The following is a 20,170-nucleotide window of genomic DNA, read 5'->3' as shown; positions in this document are numbered from 1 at the left end:
AACCTAAAACCGAAAAGATAAATAATCCAGAGATGGATGAAAATGGCTCATTGGGTTTCATCAGAGAAGCTTACAGTGAAAGATCTAGTGGAGGAATAAGCCAAAGATACATAAAAAAGAGTGAGATGGATAAGAAGAGAGCTCTTCTTCGACGTCAGAAGGAGGTGGAGAAAGATGAAATGGTTGATGAAGGGGGAGGTAACTGAAGATGATTTGGAGAATCCGATGGAGTGTGTTTGTGAGGATATTTGCAAAGAAGAACTCATTTGTCATACACCAAACCATGGACAGACAATACATCAGAGTGGAAATAACTTCAAGGATCTGTTTGATGATTCAGCTGATATAATAGATGGTGCAAAACAAACCGATCCTGTAGATTCAGATGTTCCTGAGTGTACAAAGAGTAGTGAATGTGATACTGGCTCAGCAGGGGCAGCAAGTTTGGAGAATTCTGCCAATTCAGCAGATGTGTCACCAAGGTACTTGACCCAGTCGGACCTGCCCGAAGCTGAAGTAAGTCTTTCCGAGGAAATGGATGTCAGTGGTTCTTCAGGGGAGGTATGGTTTGATGATCTAAACGGCAAGAACTTTAATGAGACGAAAAGCAGCATCACATCTGTCCTGAGTCCTAGGGCCGATGCTTATCGTAAGGAGAGTGAAAGCTGTGATAGTATAAAATCTAATGATTCTGCTCCTCGAAATGATTTCAGGGACTATAAATATAACTTACCTGATGTGGTTCAAAGTCAAGGACTGCAGCATGGATCTGATAACAATTCAGAGGATCAAGTCAAAGTGAGAACAAGTCGAAAGGAAAATCCATATGCAAGGATATCAACAGATGGTTCATTGTCAGATGATAGTCTGAAAGAGGATGAGGAGTCTTTTGATCTTTCCCTGAATTCTTTTATTTCGCCATACGCTACAACTAAATCACTTGCCAAAATTTCCAGCACTCCTAAGAATCTGTATAAATCTAAGGCTGCTGAACTTAGCTGTGATGGTATTGAACCAGTTTATGACCCATATGCAACAATAGACTCTCCAGGGGGAGATAACTCTGACCGTAGGAAGTCAGGTGGAAGTGACATAAACCCATATGCAACGCTGAATGATGTTACTTCTGGGGACCTAAATGATGGTGTTCTGCACTCCTCTAAGGATGTTTTGGTAGAGGCATCAGGAGAATTATCAGCTCAGAGTTCTGTCAATGTGTGTGATAGGAAGACTCATGGCAGCATGATCATCCCCGAAATAAGAATAGAAGCACCAACTGAAGATGAAGCAGAGGAAGAGGATAGTATGAAAGGTTGGAAGAAAGTTTTTTGCATTTAGGGACCGTTCATAATTTATGGCTGGGGGTGGAGGGGGGTCATTGATTTTGTACATGATACGCAAGGGGGTGGTCAGTTACTTTGTATGTAAATTTTAGGGGGGGTCATTCACATTGTACATGCACCTGCATAAAAATCATCATTCCCCCCTTGCCAAAAATTATGAATTGTCCCTTATATTTGTATAAAATTCAGAACAAGTTGTTTATTACCCACCATTTTATCCTATTTGTTACCACTTTCGTAAATTTATAATAAATTTGAATATCATTTTAGCTCACTTGAGTGAAAATTAAGCGAACTTGTCTGGCATCTGGTGTTTTATTTTCAATATGGCCGCCATGGAAGCCATTATGAACAGCCAATTTTTACATCTTTAATATGGAAAATCACATGCATGAGATTGTAAGAGTGTGGCTCTACATGTAAGATTACCTTTTTATTAAAATTATAGTTTTGATCTTGATTTCACCTTCCCACCTTGACAATACTCCAACTTTTTTTCAAATATGTTTTTGATGATAATTTAAGTTTTGACCTTGATTTAACCTTCCAACTTGGTTCTTCTCCAATTTCTCTTGTTATGCATTGGTGATTTGAAAGAAGAATCAACTTAGAAAGCCCTGGATAATGAAGATGAAACTCTCCATGCCTGTTCCCACACATGAAATTCTTCGCATGAGTTCGCATTGTCGGGCGTGGGGTAGCCTAGTGGTCAAAGCGTTGGCTCGTCACGCCAAAGACCGGGTTCGAATCCCCACATGGGTACAATGTGTTAAGCCCATTTCTGGTGTCCCCTGCCGTGATGTTGCTGGAATATTGCTAAAAGCAGCGTAAAACCGAACTCAGTCAGTCAGTTAATCCGATTGTCATTGTGGCTACTACAGAAGATATTCTATGGTCTTGTTTATCATCACTATATGGCTGGAATAATGCCGATGTGACGTAAAGCCCAACTCAACCCAACTCACCAATTAACAATTCAGGTTTTTTAATGTGGCTGAACTGTCAACAGCGTTTAAAATTCCCGCCTGCCCGACCGTCCGGAACGGTTTATTTTCATCTCGGACGGTCAAATTTCATAAGTAGCCTGTCCGGTGGTCTGGTAGATATTTTTACCCCTAACAGTAAATATTTCGTAATATCAGACAGGTTCTCTTGTCGTCAGTTTGAGGTGTTTAAGGTATTATGAACAATTTAAAATCATGTTAAACTACATACGATTGTACAGTTCATGTTACGTTAACCAATCACAACACGTGTACTTTCAGTTTATTGTTGAAACTGGACAGGCAAGTTTGTATCCGGACTGGTTATTTTTTAACGTTACCAGTCCGTCTGTCTGGCTTGGACTTTGGGGAGTTTTAAACACTGCTGTCAATGAAGAAAATATTTCACAGTAACTCAAATATGAAATTTAAATCTTTTGACTCCACAAACAGATGAGCCCCAGTGCTGTGATTCTGTATTTCGTATTGATCTCTCAAAAACATGGCTGTAAAAGATTAAGTTATTTACATAGACTTTAGATTCTTAAGTTTTTCTTGTCATGAATCCATAACAACAGCATATATTATTGAACATTTGAAATTTAGACCTGCTAAACTACTTCTGATCATGACCAGGAATATATGAACCGTCTTGAGCAAGTGCTTGTCTAATGAAATTATTGATAGATAACTGTTGGAAAGCAGCTGTGGACTATTGAGATGTTTACATGGATAAGAATTTCAAAGTAATTCTAAGAGCATATTCTTGCATAAGGGTATAGATTTTATGTTTGTTGGCAAGGCATGGACATTAATCTATTGAGCAATTTTTAAAGAAATAAGCATGTGAATGTTGAATTAAATTGCAAATTCCTGGATATGTTTATTTTCAATTGAGCACCAACTAATTAAGGGTTTCACAAAAGTGGTAGTTTAATGTTGAAGACACTATTGAGATGTTTACATGGATAAGAATTTCAAAGTAATTCTAAGAGCATATTCTTGCATAAGGGTATAGATTTTATGTTTGTTGGCAAGGTATGGACATTAATCTATTGAGCAATTTTTAAAGAAATAAGCATGTGAATGTTGAATTAAATTGCAAATTGCTGGATATGTGTATTTTCAACTGAGCACCAACTAATTAAGGGTTTCACAAAAGTGGTAGTTTAATGTCGAAGATAAGCATCAGTGTAGGCTTTCCTTCAGAATTAAGCTGGATGGTGCTTTTTTTCTGAAGGGGTCGTTGTCGGCACAGGTACTACAGATATGTACTACAGAATATGTACCCCAGAAATGTATTCTGTGTTCTGATTTGGGCTAGGGTACATTTCTGCATACAGAAATGTACCTGGGGTACATATGTGTAGTACCCATATCAGCAACGGCCCCTCCAGCGCTGTTATTGATATACTGTTCGAACACCTTTAAACCATGCAGTTTAGGTCTGTTAATTGTTTCTCAGGACTCCTGCTTTGAGAGGGTGATGGAACAGCTCAAAACCAGGAAAATATTGACAGAAGGCAGTGTGGTGTGAAGTACCCTTTGTCCCAACTTGCTGAAATAGGAATTTCTTGAAAACCATGGCATGTCAGTTATCACTGTAATGTTTTTTGTTTTTTTTCATGTGACATTTTCTTGAGCTACAGAAGAACTATTTTACAGATGCAGATATTTTGATTGCTTCAGGTAAATGTATTGATGATCTCTATGCCAAAGTGATGAAGGATCGGTCTAAGGGAGACGACCCAGATACCTCAAAAGAGGAGACAAATCTCAATTCTCCTACAAGCCAGTCTTCAAAGGGAGGGAACTCTACTGCCAGTCAGTCTGAAGAGGAGTTGTTGGGAGCTTGTGGAGGCTGTGAGGAGCTCTTGGACACAAATGATGAAGGACCTCCCCTGCCAACCAGAAGATATGAAAGGTTGAAATTAGACCATGTTACAGTTTCTTTTGAAAACTGAATTGCCTATTTTGAAAATACGTTTTGAGCAGTAGTAAAATCACAAATCATTTCTGAAGTTCATGAGATAATGGTTGCAAACCGGTAGCCTAGTAGTTAAAGCAATCCTCACTCACTCACTCCTCAGATAACTGTCAAGTTGATAGAGCATGGTATCTTAGTACTACAGTGAGTGAGTGAGTGGATTTATGTACCTTTATCATCTCATTCAAACTCCACTTTGTCTACAAACGGAAAAACTTTGATAGTGCATAACATTTTGAGGATTATGTTTACCCTAATTAAACAAAGATTTAGTATGACATGAGACACTCTATTTAATGTCTGTATGGGGATGAGTTCTCACATCATATCCGTGTTTTGGGCACAGCATGGTACTGTGATATAGGGTAGTCTAGTGGTTAAGCAATGGCTTGTCATGTGAAGACACTAGCTTGAACTAAAACATTGGTTGAGTGCAGGAGGCACCTTCTTGGTGTCTTTGCTGTGAGTGAGTGAGTGAGTGTAGTTTTATGTCGCTTTTAGCAATATTCCAGCAATATCAAGACTGGGGACACCAGAAATGGGTTTTACACATTGTACCCATGTGGGGAATCGAACCCGTGTCTTCGGCGTGACTAGGCCACACCACCGCCCGGGGTGCCGCCCGGTGTGACTAGGCTACCCCACCGCCCCTTATGATCAGTGATGACACCAGGTGTTCTCAAAATGGGGAACGCATATTTTGCTCAAACCCATGTACCCGCCAATCAAACTTTGGTTTTTGGCGTTTTCCTTGCTGAGAAATGGTTTGAATATTGCTGAAGTCGGCATAACGCTGTGAAAGAGATGATGGTGGGTTAGCAAGGTGAGTTTGAGTGAAGTATATAAAGAATCCAGTCTCTGCTGTTATACAATGCTGTCAAATCATTTGAATATTGCCTAAAGGGGTGTAATGCTGTGAAAGAGATGATGGTGGGTTAGTGTTAGTGCAGGTTAGCCAGACCCCTTGCACCTGCATCTGGTTTCTATAAAAGATATTCATTTGCAGAAATCTTAAATTGTTCTTTGAGAGGCATTTTAGAAGTTGTAAAGATGAAGGAAAGCCAAGTTTTCTATGGATACTCATTGCAATAAAGATATTGACTATCCATAGAACTTGGTTTTTCTTAATCTTAAAGGGTGTTTGAATGAATAAATTACCAATACTAATACATGTATATCAAGAGTTAAGTCAATACTTATAAACATTTTGCTGAAATAGGAATTATATGGTGTGGCAGTCTGAAGCATGTCATTATTTCCAGTGTGTTTTATTTTGCACAGGTTAATGTCATATATTTTTTAATAACAGTCTCTGCTTGGAAATTTATTTTCTGAACATCTTTTTGTTTGTTTTCATTCTAAAACTAATCTAAAACAATTGGTTTACACTTGTTTCATTTTGTTTTTCCAATAAAACATGTTTCATGAATTGTTTTAAACTGAGAAGTTGTTAAATTTATTTTTCTATTAGAACTTGTGTTTTAAGAATATCTTTACACTGAAAAGTTGTTTAACTTTGTTTTTCCTGTTACCAACTGCCATTTAGTTCTGTTATTCAAGATACTATTTATCTGTGCAATTTTCATATTATTATTACAAGTGAGTGAGTGAGTTTAGTTTTATGCTACACTCAGCAATATTCCAGCTATATGGCAGCGGTCTGTAAATAATTGAGTCTGGACCAGACAATCCAGTGATCAACAGCATGAGCATCGATCTGCCCAATTGGGATACAATGACATATGTGTCAACCAAGTCAGCGAGCCTGACCACCCAATCCCGTTAGTTGCCTTTTATGACAAGCATGGGTTACTGAAGATCAATATTCTAACTGGACCTTCACGGGTCTATTATTACAAAAACTAAACTAAAGTATTCTGCAATTAGCAGGAGTAGATCATCCAATAACAATAAAACTGTAACAAAATGTATTTTCGCAGAAAGTGTTTTCATAGATCCTGAATATGTCAGACACCACTTCACCATATGTCATCTGTTCAAAGAAATTCTGATGCAAGTAACACGGATAGGTTGGTTTCTGTGAACAATATTGATTTTTAAATAAGGTTTTCTTCATTTTCTTTGATCTTTGTAAGACTCAAAGCATCTGTCAGAGCAATTTAGACTGGGACAAGACCCAGGCCTTGGCAAGGTGACCGACAGAGCAAGTTGGATTTAAGTTTCAATCAGTTAAATTGTTAATGATCACCCTAATTTCATGAACATAGCTTCTAAAATTGATGCAAGGCACTATCTGCTTGTCCAGTTTGAATCAGTTTAATTGTTACTGATCACCCTAATTTCATGAAGATAGTGTCTAAATTTGACACAAAGCACCAGCAGCTTGTCCAGACTTACATTGAAATGAGCAGCTGTCCGTGGTGCCTAGCCCAATTTAAAGATATTTTATTCAAATTTGGGCAAATATTGATTTTTTACCTCCATGGTTTAATTCTCGTCCTTAGCCAGCACTTGAATATCTTCGCTATAGGACAGATTCACACTTGTGCCGTGTAATACTCGTTATAATCAATTCTGACTAATTAGAGCTCGGTATTGATTTTGTCAAACTTCTGTTTTGGCGATGGATGAGTCGGTCATTCTGAGATGACTCATAAATGCCTTCGCTCACAGCTCTCGCCAATTGTCGGGATCTCCAGGTTTATTGATTTCTGTGTGCATGGAAATGCTGGGTGCAATTGTTGGTATTGTGTGTGGCCTGAAACATCTGCACGGTTTGGTCGTGATTCTACCCTTTTGGTGACTGGATAACATTGTTGCAAACTCTCTACACCTGGCTCACTGTCTTCCTTAAGTGCATCATTGGTAAGTAGGGTTGCTGCTTGGGTATTGTATTCGAAAAAGAGAAGACGAGGTCGCAATGGTCTGCTGTCCCATGCTGAGCTATAAGCTTGGTTGTTCCAATGGTATTTCATTGTCTCAGTACTCAACAGTTTTCTAATGTGAAGAGAATGTCGGTTTACTGTTACTTCCAGACTTCTTGGGATTTTTCTTATTTTAAATGATTTGTTTAGATAAGTGATTTTAAGAAAGCTTGGGATAATTCTTATTTGAAAATGCAATTTGAATCGATTTGACCTATTTAGCCTTTGTGCACGTTCATGAGATGCTGTTTATGTGAATTTCAATGCTGATGTTGTTGAAACTTAAGTTTGGTTGATTTATTAAAATCTTATGAGAAGTGAACACTTTAATGTATTTGGGAAAACTAAGGTAATGTTTGTACCATAATATATATTTAACTGCAGTTATTTTGTAAGACTTTTATGTATATTGACCCAGTCGAAGTGGTTCAAGAAAGTACTTTGTGTGGTTCTGCAAGAACAGTGGGTAACATTCACTATTCAAGCTGAACACCCAGGCAGTTCTTAACACAAGAACTGTGTGGGGAAACCAGTCTTGGTTGAATGATGCTGAAAACAGGATTAAAATAAACCTTATTTCATCCTTATTATGCACACTGCTTTTCCTTGCTGGTGTCCCCCTCCGTGATATTGCTGTAATATTGCTAAAAGCGGCATAAAACCATACTCACTCTCTCACTCACTGCTTTTCCTTGTGTAATAGGACAAATCTTGTCTGCTTGTATTTTTGTGCTATAGATATTAGGTTTATAATTTATCTTATCCATTTATTTCTTCTGAAATGATCAGTTGTATCATTTTACTGCGCACTATATTTATAAGTTATTTTTAATATGGACCCAAGAGTCTTAAATGCACATTTTATAGAGGAAAATATTGTACTTATTGACTCATCCATTATGATATGAAAATATAACAATTTGCTCATAAAATCTATCACCCAAGATAACTAATATTGAGCTCTCTCATCAATTATGTTTTCAAATACCCACATGTAACAGAGAAGAATTATTAAAGGCAATTGAAAATTAATCTGTTTACAATCTTTAAAAATAGTTGGTTTAGTCCATGATAAATTAATTTGCCATCCTTGCTACTGCACAACGCCTGACCTACTGTGCATGACCATAGAAGAGGTGACCTCGGCTTATCAACTAACATGGCAATCTACTCAACATGGAAAGTGGTGGATATGTTTCAAAATTATTGATTTCAGTGGTGGCGCCATAGATTTCTTTAAAACATTAATAAAAACAAATGTTAGCCCACTACTAACATGACACTCAAACAGCTCATTTGTCTAGTATTGTAGGAAAAATAACTGTACAGTTTCTTCTTTGTTTCTTTTTTTACAAAATAAATAACTGAGCACCTGCTGTGTTTGAAAAAAACATAGCTTCTAAACAAATGGAAAAAAAGAAGTTGCTTGTCTTAAAATATTGTTGTAAATGTGGGAGATTACTATTGTGGCCCGTGCCCTTGTTAATCTGTCTTATTATATTACATGATATTAAAGATACCCATCTTAACTCATAGAGCATAATGATGTACATCATCGTTGTTATACGACTAATTAATCATTGACCCATGAAGATCTGGGTTACAGTTGGTCTTCAGCAACCCATACTGAGGTGAATAACAGGTTCGGGGGGTCAGGCTCGCTGACTTGGTTCACACATGTCATCATATCCCAGTTGTGTAGAATGATGTTCATGCTGTTGATCACTGGATTGTCTGGTCCAGACTTGGTTATTTACAGACCGCTGCCATATAGCTGGGATATATGAATATTTGTAAATTAGATTCCAATCACACAAATTAATTTGTAAATTAAGGTATGATAGTGACATTGATACTGACCCACTTTTATGCTCTAATTGTACTATGAGTGTTGTAGAAGATGAGTTTCACTTTGAATTAGTTTGCCCATATTGTAAGCATCTCAGGGAGCAAATTATCTCCATATTATTTCACATGTCCTTCAAGGGTGAAATTGTATTAATTGTTAACGTCTAACAATCCCGAACATATAGAAAATATGTCCATATGTTTGAAAAGAAACCTACCAACATTGTCATGCGTACAATATTGAACTGTACTTTCATGTGCTTTTGGCCATGAGGCCTTATCACAGAATAAACTTGTCTCAATGTCTAGTCTCTGATATTGCTGAGTTAGCTGTTACACAACAAACAAACAAGTTAATCATATGAGGAACCTGTGTTTCTGTGGTATATTATACCGACTGTCAAGTACATGTTAACTGCCATACAGTAGTCACCCTGTCCCAACTTGTCCCCCTCCCAACTTGATATGTGACTCAGGGAATGCTTTATGGCTGCATCACAATCATCAAGCAGCTCCAAATATTCCAAACTGTAGAATACAAATACAAAATAACCATGGAAACCAAAAAAATGAAACGAATTTGAAACACTGGCCACTCTTGAGACTGTGAGAAAAGCAATCTTGAAGTGTGAGATATAATTAAAGGCCATCTCGGTGAAAATGCAGGGTTGTATGAATGGTGGCCTTGACTCATAAAAAATTCCGCAACTTGAAGACAATTTGTAGCACTGCTGAGCATGGGCTGCCTGAATTCTTAATTACACACAACGATGGCTGGCGCCAATTTCAGCTTGTTTAATACTGCTAATAATGCTTGGGAACCTTGCCTCATTTGTTTCATTACAAATTGTTCATTTTGGCGTACTATTGAGATGGAGGAAACAAAAGATTTTAATGATGTCGACATGCTTGATGAACTGAGAACGTCTCGAGCGTTGTGTATGACTGGGTTTTAGATTGAACTGTTTGTTTTTCATCACAAAGTAAAAGTCATTTGTTTGACAGTATTACTGAAGCGAATGAAAAATTATATCAACAAAAGATAAACACAAGGCAATATTTTCAAAAACATTTAATGCCGCGTTCAATATAGAAATAACAAAAAAATAATCCCAAACCATTCGTATTACTGAAACTATTAGTGGAGTACAGTGACGTGGTACTGCCATTTTTTCATTTGGACACATAAAACTGGATAAAAACATGTTCATCCCTTTTGTTTCCATATTTTTGGTGTCTGTATATTGCTCCGAATTTCCAAAACATTATCTTAAAATAAATATGTGATATACACTTTCATTTGTCTCTCAGATAATGTTGATTTTGATATTTTAGTACAGTTTGGTAGTTTGACAATTGTGCTTTCATTTATGAAAGTCCTCAAGCACTTATACTCATGGACATAAGTAAAGGACACTGAGATGTTGGAACACATTATGGACAGAGTATTAGGTTACTACACAATGTCCAAGTGCTATTCCTGTGTTATGGGGTGAAACATAGTACACACTGACAAGGGAGGGAGGGAGGGAGAGGGGAGGGAGAGAGAGAGAGAGAGAGAGAGATTCTGCTGCCATCAGTATATGTGTCATTTCTCACAAGTTGGAGGTCCATGTTGTCATGACATTGTACAGAAACGATTAACCTCACCATCAACATTTATGTTTAGTCTTTTTGTCCTCATTACAATCAATAACTTTGACAATGATAATGTTTCTGTTTTCAGAAGTGTATCTAGTGAGAGCACTTTGCGGTCATCCAGAGGTCTCAGTGCGTCCAAGTCCTCTTTATTGACTAACTTCAAAGACTCGGCACGTGTTCGGTTTCAAACTATGCGGAAAGCCATGAGCATGGACAGGGGTCTGGACGAGGTTAACCATGATGAGAAGAATAAATTAGGGAAGAAGGAGAAAGGAGAGAAAGTGAAAGAGAAGAATAAAGGAGACAAAGAAAAGAAAGAGAAGAAGAAGAAGAGTGACGGCAAGATGAAGAAGGCACCTTCCCTGAAATCCTTGAGCTCATTGTTTGGAAGGAAGAATCGGGACCGCCTCTCCTCCGTGGAGGGAGAGGCAGATGAAAACATCGATGAACCTGTTAAGTAAGTGAAGCATGGGGTACTGTTTTGGAGAGCTTGTGGTTTATGTGTGTGTGTGTGCATATGTGACGTGTATGTATGGGGTGAGGCATGTTTGTTTGTGTGTGTGCATGTGTGGGAGGTGTGTATATAGGGTGAGCGAGGTGTGCACGTGTGTATGGAAATGGTGTCAAGAGTGGTTACCTTGCATCTTGGAATGGAGAAAAATGTCATATTTTAAGAATAAAAGTGTCAAATAGAGTCTTCTGAGAAAGCTGACGGTTAAGGATTTCCACCACGTCTGCATCACGCATGATCCAGAAGTGCCAAAGAAGGTATTTGTCAGCAGGGGGAACCAACCTCACACTAACTCACACTAACTCACACTAACTAACACACTTAATTCCTTTCAGAAAAGGCAAGAAAGAAAGGGGATTCTTCAAATCCAAGAAGAAGAGGCAGATATCTTCCCCTGTGAATACCGTGGATGTGCCAACCCACTTCCGGTGTATAGGCAAACTGAAGGAAGTCAACCCTGATGGCAGTCAGATAATAGAGCTGTCCAAACCCCCAGATGGGCCTATAGGGTTCTATATTGCTAAGGGCACAGTTAACTATGACTACGGTAAGACATTGTGATGGAGGTACTCCACAGACTTCTATATTGCTAAGGGCACAGTTAACTATGACTACGGTAAGACATTGTGATGGAGGTAACTATCCACAGACTTCTATATTGCTAAGGGCACAGTTAACTATGACTACGGTAAGACATTGTGATGGAGGTACTCCACAGACTTCTATATTGCTAAGGGCACAGTTAACTATGACTACGGTAAGACATTGTGATGGGGGTACTCCACAGACTTCTATATTGCTAAGGGCACAGTTAACTATGACTACGGTAAGACATTGTGATGGAGGTACTCCACAGACTTCTATATTGCTAAGGGCACAGTTAACTATGACTACGGTAAGACATTGTGATGGGGGTACTCCACAGACTTCTATATTGCTAAGGGCACAGTTAACTATGACTACGGTAAGACATTGTGATGGGGGTACTCCACAGACTTCTATATTGCTAAGGGCACAGTTAACTATGACTACGGTAAGACATTGTGATGGGGGTACTCCACAGACTTCTATATTGCTAAGGGCACAGTTAACTATGACTACGGTAAGACATTGTGATGGAGGTACTCCACAGACTTCTATATTGCTAAGGGCACAGTTAACTATGACTACGGTAAGACATTGTGATGGAGGTACTCCACAGACTTCTATATTGCTAAGGGCACAGTTAACTATGACTACGGTAAGACATTGTGATGGAGGTACTCCACAGACTTCTATATTGCTAAGGGCACAGTTAACTATGACTACGGTAAGACATTGTGATGGGGGTACTCCACAGACTTCTATATTGCTAAGGGCACAGTTAACTATGACTACGGTAAGACATTGTGATGGGGGTACTCCACAGACTTCTATATTGCTAAGGGCACAGTTAACTATGACTCTACGGTAAGACATTGTGATGGAGGTACTCCACAGACTTCTATATTGCTAAGGGCACAGTTAACTATGACTACGGTAAGACATTGTGATGGGGGTACTCCACAGACTTCTATATTGCTAAGGGCACAGTTAACTATGACTACGGTAAGACATTGTGATGGAGGTACTCACAGACTTCTATATTGCTAAGGGCACAGTTAACTATGACTACGGTAAGACATTGTGATGGGGGTACTCCACAGACTTCTATATTGCTAAGGGCACAGTTAACTATGACTACTGGTAAGACATTGTGATGGGGTACTCCACAGACTTCTATATTGCTAAGGGCACAGTTAACTATGACTACGGTAAGACATTGTGATGGGGGTACTCCACAGACTTCTATATTGCTAAGGGCACAGTTAACTATGACTAACTATGACGGTAAGACATTGTGATGGGGGTACTCCACAGACTTCTATATTGCTAAGGGCACAGTTAACTATGACTACGGTAAGACATTGTGATGGGGTACTCCACAGACTTCTATATTGCTAAGGGCACAGTTAACTATGACTACGGTAAGACATTGTGATGGGGGTACTCCACAGACTTCTATATTGCTAAGGGCACAGTTAACATGACTAACGGTAAGACATTGTGATGGAGGTACTCCACACACTCTCTATATTGCTAAGGGCACAGTTAACTATGACTACGGTAAGACATTGTGATGGGGTACTCCACAGACTTCTATATTGCTAAGGGCACAGTTAACTATGACTCTACGGTAAGACATTGTGATGGGTACTCCACAGACTTCTATATTGCTAAGGGCACAGTTAACTATGACTACGGTAAGACATTGTGATGGGGGTACTCCACAGACTTCTATATTGCTAAGGGCACAGTTAACTATGACTACGGTAAGACATTGTGATGGGGGTACTCCACAGACTTCTATATTGCTAAGGGCACAGTTAACTATGACTACGGTAAGACATTGTGATGGGGGTACTCCACAGACTTCTATATTGCTAAGGGCACAGTTAACTATGACTACGGTAAGACATTGTGATGGGGGTACTCCACAGACTTCTATATTGCTAAGGGCACAGTTAACTATGACTACGGTAAGACATTGTGATGGGGTACTCCACAGACTTCTATATTGCTAAGCACACAGTTAACTATGACTACGGTAAGACATTGTGATGGGGGTACTCCACAGACTTCTATATTGCTAAGGGCACAGTTAACTATGACTACGGTAAGACATTGTGATGGGGGTACTCCACAGACTTCTATATTGCTAAGGGCACAGTTAACTATGACTACGGTAAGACATTGTGATGGGGGTACTCCACAGACTTCTATATTGCTAAGGGCACAGTTAACTATGACTACGGTAAGACATTGTGATGGGGGTACTCCACAGACTTCTATATTGCTAAGGGCACAGTTAACTATGACTACGGTAAGACATTGTGATGGGGGTACTCCACAGACTTCTATATTGCTAAGGGCACAGTTAACTATGACTACGGTAAGACATTGTGATGGGGGTACTCCACAGACTTCTATATTGCTAAGGGCACAGTTAACTATGACTCTACGGTAAGACATTGTGATGGGGGTACTCCACAGACTTCTATATTGCTAAGGGCACAGTTAACTATGACTACGGTAAGACATTGTGATGGAGGTACTCCACAGACTTCTATATTGCTAAGGGCACAGTTAACTATGACTGAGTAAGACATTGTGATGGGGGTACTCCACAGACTTCTATATTGCTAAGGGCACAGTTAACTATGACTACGGTAAGACATTGTGATGGGGTACTCCACAGACTTCTATATTGCTAAGGGCACAGTTAACTATGACTCACGGTAAGACATTGTGATGGGGGTACTCCACAGACTTCTATATTGCTAAGGGCACAGTTAACTATGACTCTGTAAGACATTGTGATGGGGTACTCACAGACTTCTATATTGCTAAGGGCACAGTTAACTATGACTACGGTAAGACATTGTGATGGAGGTACTCCACAGACTTCTATATTGCTAAGGGCACAGTTAACTATGACTCACGTAAGACATTGTGATGGGGGTACTCCACAGACTTCTATATTGCTAAGGGCACAGTTAACTATGACTACGGTAAGACATTGTGATGGGGGTACTCCACAGACTTCTATATTGCTAAGGGCACAGTTAACTATGACTACGGTAAGACATTGTGATGGGGGTACTCCACAGACTTCTATATTGCTAAGGGCACAGTTAACTATGACTACGGTAAGACATTGTGATGGGGTACTCCACAGACTTCTATATTGCTAAGGGCACAGTTAACTATGACTACGGTAAGACATTGTGATGGGGGTACTCCACAGACTTCTATATTGCTAAGGGCACAGTTAACTATGACTACGGTAAGACATTGTGATGGGGGTACTCCACAGACTTCTATATTGCTAAGGGCACAGTTAACTATGACTACGGTAAGACATTGTGATGGAGGTACTCCACAGACTTCTATATTGCTAAGGGCACAGTTAACTATGACTACGGTAAGACATTGTGATGGGGGTACTCCACAGACTTCTATATTGCTAAGGGCACAGTTAACTATGACTACGGTAAGACATTGTGATGGGGTACTCCACAGACTTCTATATTGCTAAGGGCACAGTTAACTATGACTACGTAAGACATTGTGATGGGGGTACTCCACAGACTTCTATATTGCTAAGGGCACAGTTAACTATGACTACGGTAAGACATTGTGATGGGGGTACTCCACAGACTTCTATATTGCTAAGGGCACAGTTAACTATGACTACGGTAAGACATTGTGATGGGGGTACTCCACAGACTTCTATATTGCTAAGGGCACAGTTAACTATGACTACGGTAAGACATTGTGATGGGGGTACTCCACAGACTTCTATATTGCTAAGGGCACAGTTAACTATGACTACGGTAAGACATTGTGATGGGGGTACTCCACAGACTTCTATATTGCTAAGGGCACAGTTAACTATGACTACGGTAAGACATTGTGATGGGGGTACTCCACAGACTTCTATATTGCTAAGGGCACAGTTAACTATGACTACGGTAAGACATTGTGATGGGGGTACTCCACAGACTTCTATATTGCTAAGGGCACAGTTAACTATGACTACGGTAAGACATTGTGATGGGGGTACTCCACAGACTTCTATATTGCTAAGGGCACAGTTAACTATGACTACTGGTAAGACATTGTGATGGGGGTACTCCACAGACTTCTATATTGCTAAGGGCACAGTTAACTATGACTACGGTAAGACATTGTGATGGGGTACTCCACAGACTTCTATATTGCTAAGGGCACAGTTAACTATGACTACGGTAAGACATTGTGATGGGGGTACTCCACAGACTTCTATATTGCTAAGGGCACAGTTAACTATGACTACAGTAAGACATTGTGATGGAGGTACTCACAGACTTCTATATTGCTAAGGGCACAGTTAACTATGACTACGGTAAGACATTGTGATGGAGGTACTCCACAGACTTCTATATTGCTAAGGGCACAGTTAACTATGACTACGGTAAGACATTGTGATGGGGGTACTCCACAGACTTCTATATTGCTAAGGGCACAGTTAACTATGACTACGGTAAGACATTGTGATGGGGGTACTCCACAGACTTCTATATTGCTAAGGGCACAGTTAACTATGACTACGGTAAGACATTGTGATGGGGGTACTCCACAGACTTCTATATTGCTAAGGGCACAGTTAACTATGACTACGGTAAGACATTGTGATGGGGGTACTCCACAGACTTCTATATTGCTAAGGGCACAGTTAACTATGACTACTGTAAGACATTGTGATGGGGAGGTACTCCACAGACTTCTATATTGCTAAGGGCACAGTTAACTATGACTACTGGTAAGACATTGTGATGGGGGTACTCCACAGACTTCTATATTGCTAAGGGCACAGTTAACTATGACTACGGTAAGACATTGTGATGGGGGTACTCCACAGACTTCTATATTGCTAAGGGCACAGTTAACTATGACTACGGTAAGACATTGTGATGGGGGTACTTCACAGACTTCTATATTGCTAAGGGCACAGTTAACTATGACTACGTTAAGACATTGTGATGGAGGCACAGTTAACTATGACTACGGTAAGACATTGTGATGGAGGTACTCACAGACTTCTATATTGCTAAGGGCACAGTTAACTATGACTACAGTAAGACATTGTGATGGGGGTACTCCACAGACTTCTATATTGCTAAGGGCACAGTTAACTATGACTCACGGTAAGACATTGTGATGATGGGGGTACTCCACAGACTTCTATATTGCTAAGGGCACAGTTAACTATGACTACGGTAAGACATTGTGATGGAGGTACTCCACAGACTTCTATATTGCTAAGGGCACAGTTAACTATGACTACGGTAAGACATTGTGATGGGGGTACTCCACAGACTTCTATATTGCTAAGGGCACAGTTAACTATGACTACGGTAAGACATTGTGATGGGGGCACAGTTAACTATGACTACGGTAAGACATTGTGATGGGGGTACTCCACAGACTTCTATATTGCTAAGGGCACAGTTAACTATGACTACGGTAAGACATTGTGATGGAGGCACAGTTAACTATGACTACGTTAAGACATTGTGATGGAGGCACAGTTAACTATGACTACGGTAAGACATTGTGATGGGGGTACTCCACAGACTTTTATATTGCTAAGGGCACAGTTAACTATGACTACGGTAAGACATTGTGATGGAGGTACTCCACAGACTTCTATATTGCTAAGGGCACAGTTAACTATGACTACGGTAAGACATTGTGATGGAGGTACTCCACAGACTTCTATATTGCTAAGGGCACAGTTAACTATGACTACGGTAAGACATTGTGATGGAGGTACTCCACAGACTTCTATATTGCTAAGGGCACAGTTAACTATGACTACGGTAAGACATTGTGATGGAGGTACTCCACAGACTTCTATATTGCTAAGGGCACAGTTAACTATGACTACGGTAAGACATTGTGATGGGGGTACTCCACAGACTTCTTTATTGTTAAGGGCACAGTTAACTATGACTACAGTAAGACATTGTGATGGGGGTACTCCACAGACTTCTATATTGCTAAGGGCACAGTTAACTATGACTACGGTAAGACATTGTGATGGGGGTACTTCACAGACTTCTATATTGCTAAGGACACAGTTAACTATGACTACAGTAAGACATTGTGATGGAGGTACTCCACAGACTTCTATATTGCTAAGGGCACAGTTAACTATGACTACGGCAAGACATTGTGATGGGGGTACTCCACAGATTTCTATATTGCTAAGGGCACAGTTAACTATGACTACGGTAAGGCATTGTGATGGAGGTACTCCACAGACTTCTATATTGCTAAGGGCACGGATAACTATGACTACAGTAAGACATTGTGATGGAGGTACTCCACAGACTTCTATATTGCTAAGGGCACAGTTAACTATGACTACGGTAAGACATTGTGATGGGGGTACTCCACAGACTTCTATATTGCTAAGGGCACAGTTAACTATGACTACAGTAAGACATTGTGATGGGGGTACTCCACAGACTTCTATATTGCTAAGGGCACAGTTAACTATGACTACGGTAAGACATTGTGATGGGGGTACTCCACAGACTTCTATATTGCTAAGGGCACAGTTAACTATGACTACGGTAAGACATTGTGATGGAGGTACTCCACAGACTTCTATATTGCTAAGGGCACAGTTAACTATGACTCTGGTAAGACATTGTGATGGGGGTACTCCACAGACTTCTATATTGCTAAGGGCACAGTTAACTATGACTACGGTAAGACATTGTGATGGAGGTACTCCACAGACTTCTATATTGCTAAGGGCACAGTTAACTATGACTACGGTAAGACATTGTGATGGGGGTACTCCACAGACTTCTATATTGCTAAGGGCACAGTTAACTATGACTACGGTAAGACATTGTGATGGGGGTACTCCACAGACTTCTATATTGCTAAGGGCACAGTTAACTATGACTACGGTAAGACATTGTGATGGGGGTACTCCACAGACTTCTATATTGCTAAGGGCACAGTTTACTATGACTACGGTAAGACATTGTGATGGGGGTACTCCACAGACTTCTATATTGCTAAGGGCACAGTTTACTATGACTACGGTAAAACATTGTGATAGGGGTACTCCACTGACTTCTATATTGCTATTTACAGGCCACATCTGACTTGGAATATTGAAGAGTGTAGCATGAGCAAAAATAATGACAGGGGTTGGCCTTGTGGTTAAAGTGTTCAGTTTTCTCATCAAAGTCATGTGTTCTATTCTGTACATGTCAGCACTAGGTGTAACCATTTTGGTTGTCTTCCACTGTAATTATTCTGTATTATTGTTCTAAAAGAGGCAAAAATCAACAATCACTCATGTTAAATCTCAGCTTACTATGATGATTTATTTTGTAGGAATCTTTGTGTCAAGATTCACAGACGATCAGCAGAAACTATTTGCTGGGATTCTTGGAGTGGGAGATGAAATTCTTGAAGTAAATGATCAGTCAGTTCAAGACAAATCTCTTGACGATGTTTATGCCCTCATGGCAGAGACTGATAAGCCAATCATGAAAGTCTTCCCCATCGTAGCACGAAAAGAAGTCTGAATAGAAAGGGCAATGTGTGGACATAGATGGTTTGGTTATCTGTACTTAGCCATTGATGCCTGTATATTGCTGCTTGGATGTCAGTGCTGGGACATCAGTTCTTGGACACCAATGCATGGACATCTGTTCTGGGACATCAATGCTTGGACATCCATTATGGGACATTAATGCTTTGACATCAGTTATTGGACATCCGTTTTGGGACATCAATGCTTGGACATCTCTTCTTTGATGTCAGTTCTTGGGCATCAGCATCAGTTTTGGACATAACATCTTAGACTTGGACATCAGTTCTTGGACATCAATGTTTGGACATCAGTGCATGGACATAACATCTTGGACACTAGTGCTAGGACATCAGTTCTTGGACTTCTGTTCTGGAACACCAATGCTTGGACATCAGTTCTTGGACTTCTGCTGTGGGACATCAATGCTTGGGCATCAGGTCTTGGACAACAGCGCTTTACATCACTTCATGGACACCAATGCTTGGACAACAGTTCTTGGACTTCTGTTCTGTGCCACCAATGCTTGGACATATCTTCTTGGACATCAGTGCTTGGATATTTTAGTTTAAACAAATGATGCATTGATGTGTAGTCAATATTTTGACATTGATTAAGACTTGAACAGATTCATGAACAGATTGCAGCAAGGAAAATTGAGTGACGCCTTATACACCTGTTTGGCAGCAAGCTGAAAGTGGCGTAAAACCAAACACAGTCAGTCTATGAACAATTACTTCCTTAGGATCTCCCCATGAAACTAATGTGAGTCCCTGTCCCTGACTGAAGA

General features: G+C 39.8%; 1 protein-coding gene across 1 annotated transcript; it reads left to right on the top strand.

Moving 5' to 3' along the window:
* Nucleotides 1–52: 52 nt before the first annotated feature.
* On the top strand, nucleotides 53–19,764 carry LOC124285789. The gene is made up of 5 exons (XM_046722056.1): nucleotides 53–1,312; nucleotides 4,016–4,250; nucleotides 10,773–11,144; nucleotides 11,534–11,745; nucleotides 19,182–19,764. Exons 1-5 carry the CDS (start codon nucleotides 175–177, stop codon nucleotides 19,373–19,375), a joined length of 2,151 nt encoding a protein of 716 aa, XP_046578012.1. The 5' UTR covers nucleotides 53–174; the 3' UTR covers nucleotides 19,376–19,764.
* The last annotated feature ends 406 nt before the right edge of the window (nucleotides 19,765–20,170 follow it).

Source organism: Haliotis rubra, unplaced genomic scaffold, assembly GCF_003918875.1.
Source record: "Haliotis rubra isolate DU_JTF1 unplaced genomic scaffold, ASM391887v1 Scf369, whole genome shotgun sequence".
Classification (NCBI taxonomy): Eukaryota; Metazoa; Mollusca; class Gastropoda; order Lepetellida; family Haliotidae; genus Haliotis; species Haliotis rubra.
The sequence above is the reverse complement of the archived record's forward strand: the minus strand, read 5'-3'. Positions and strand labels throughout refer to the sequence as shown.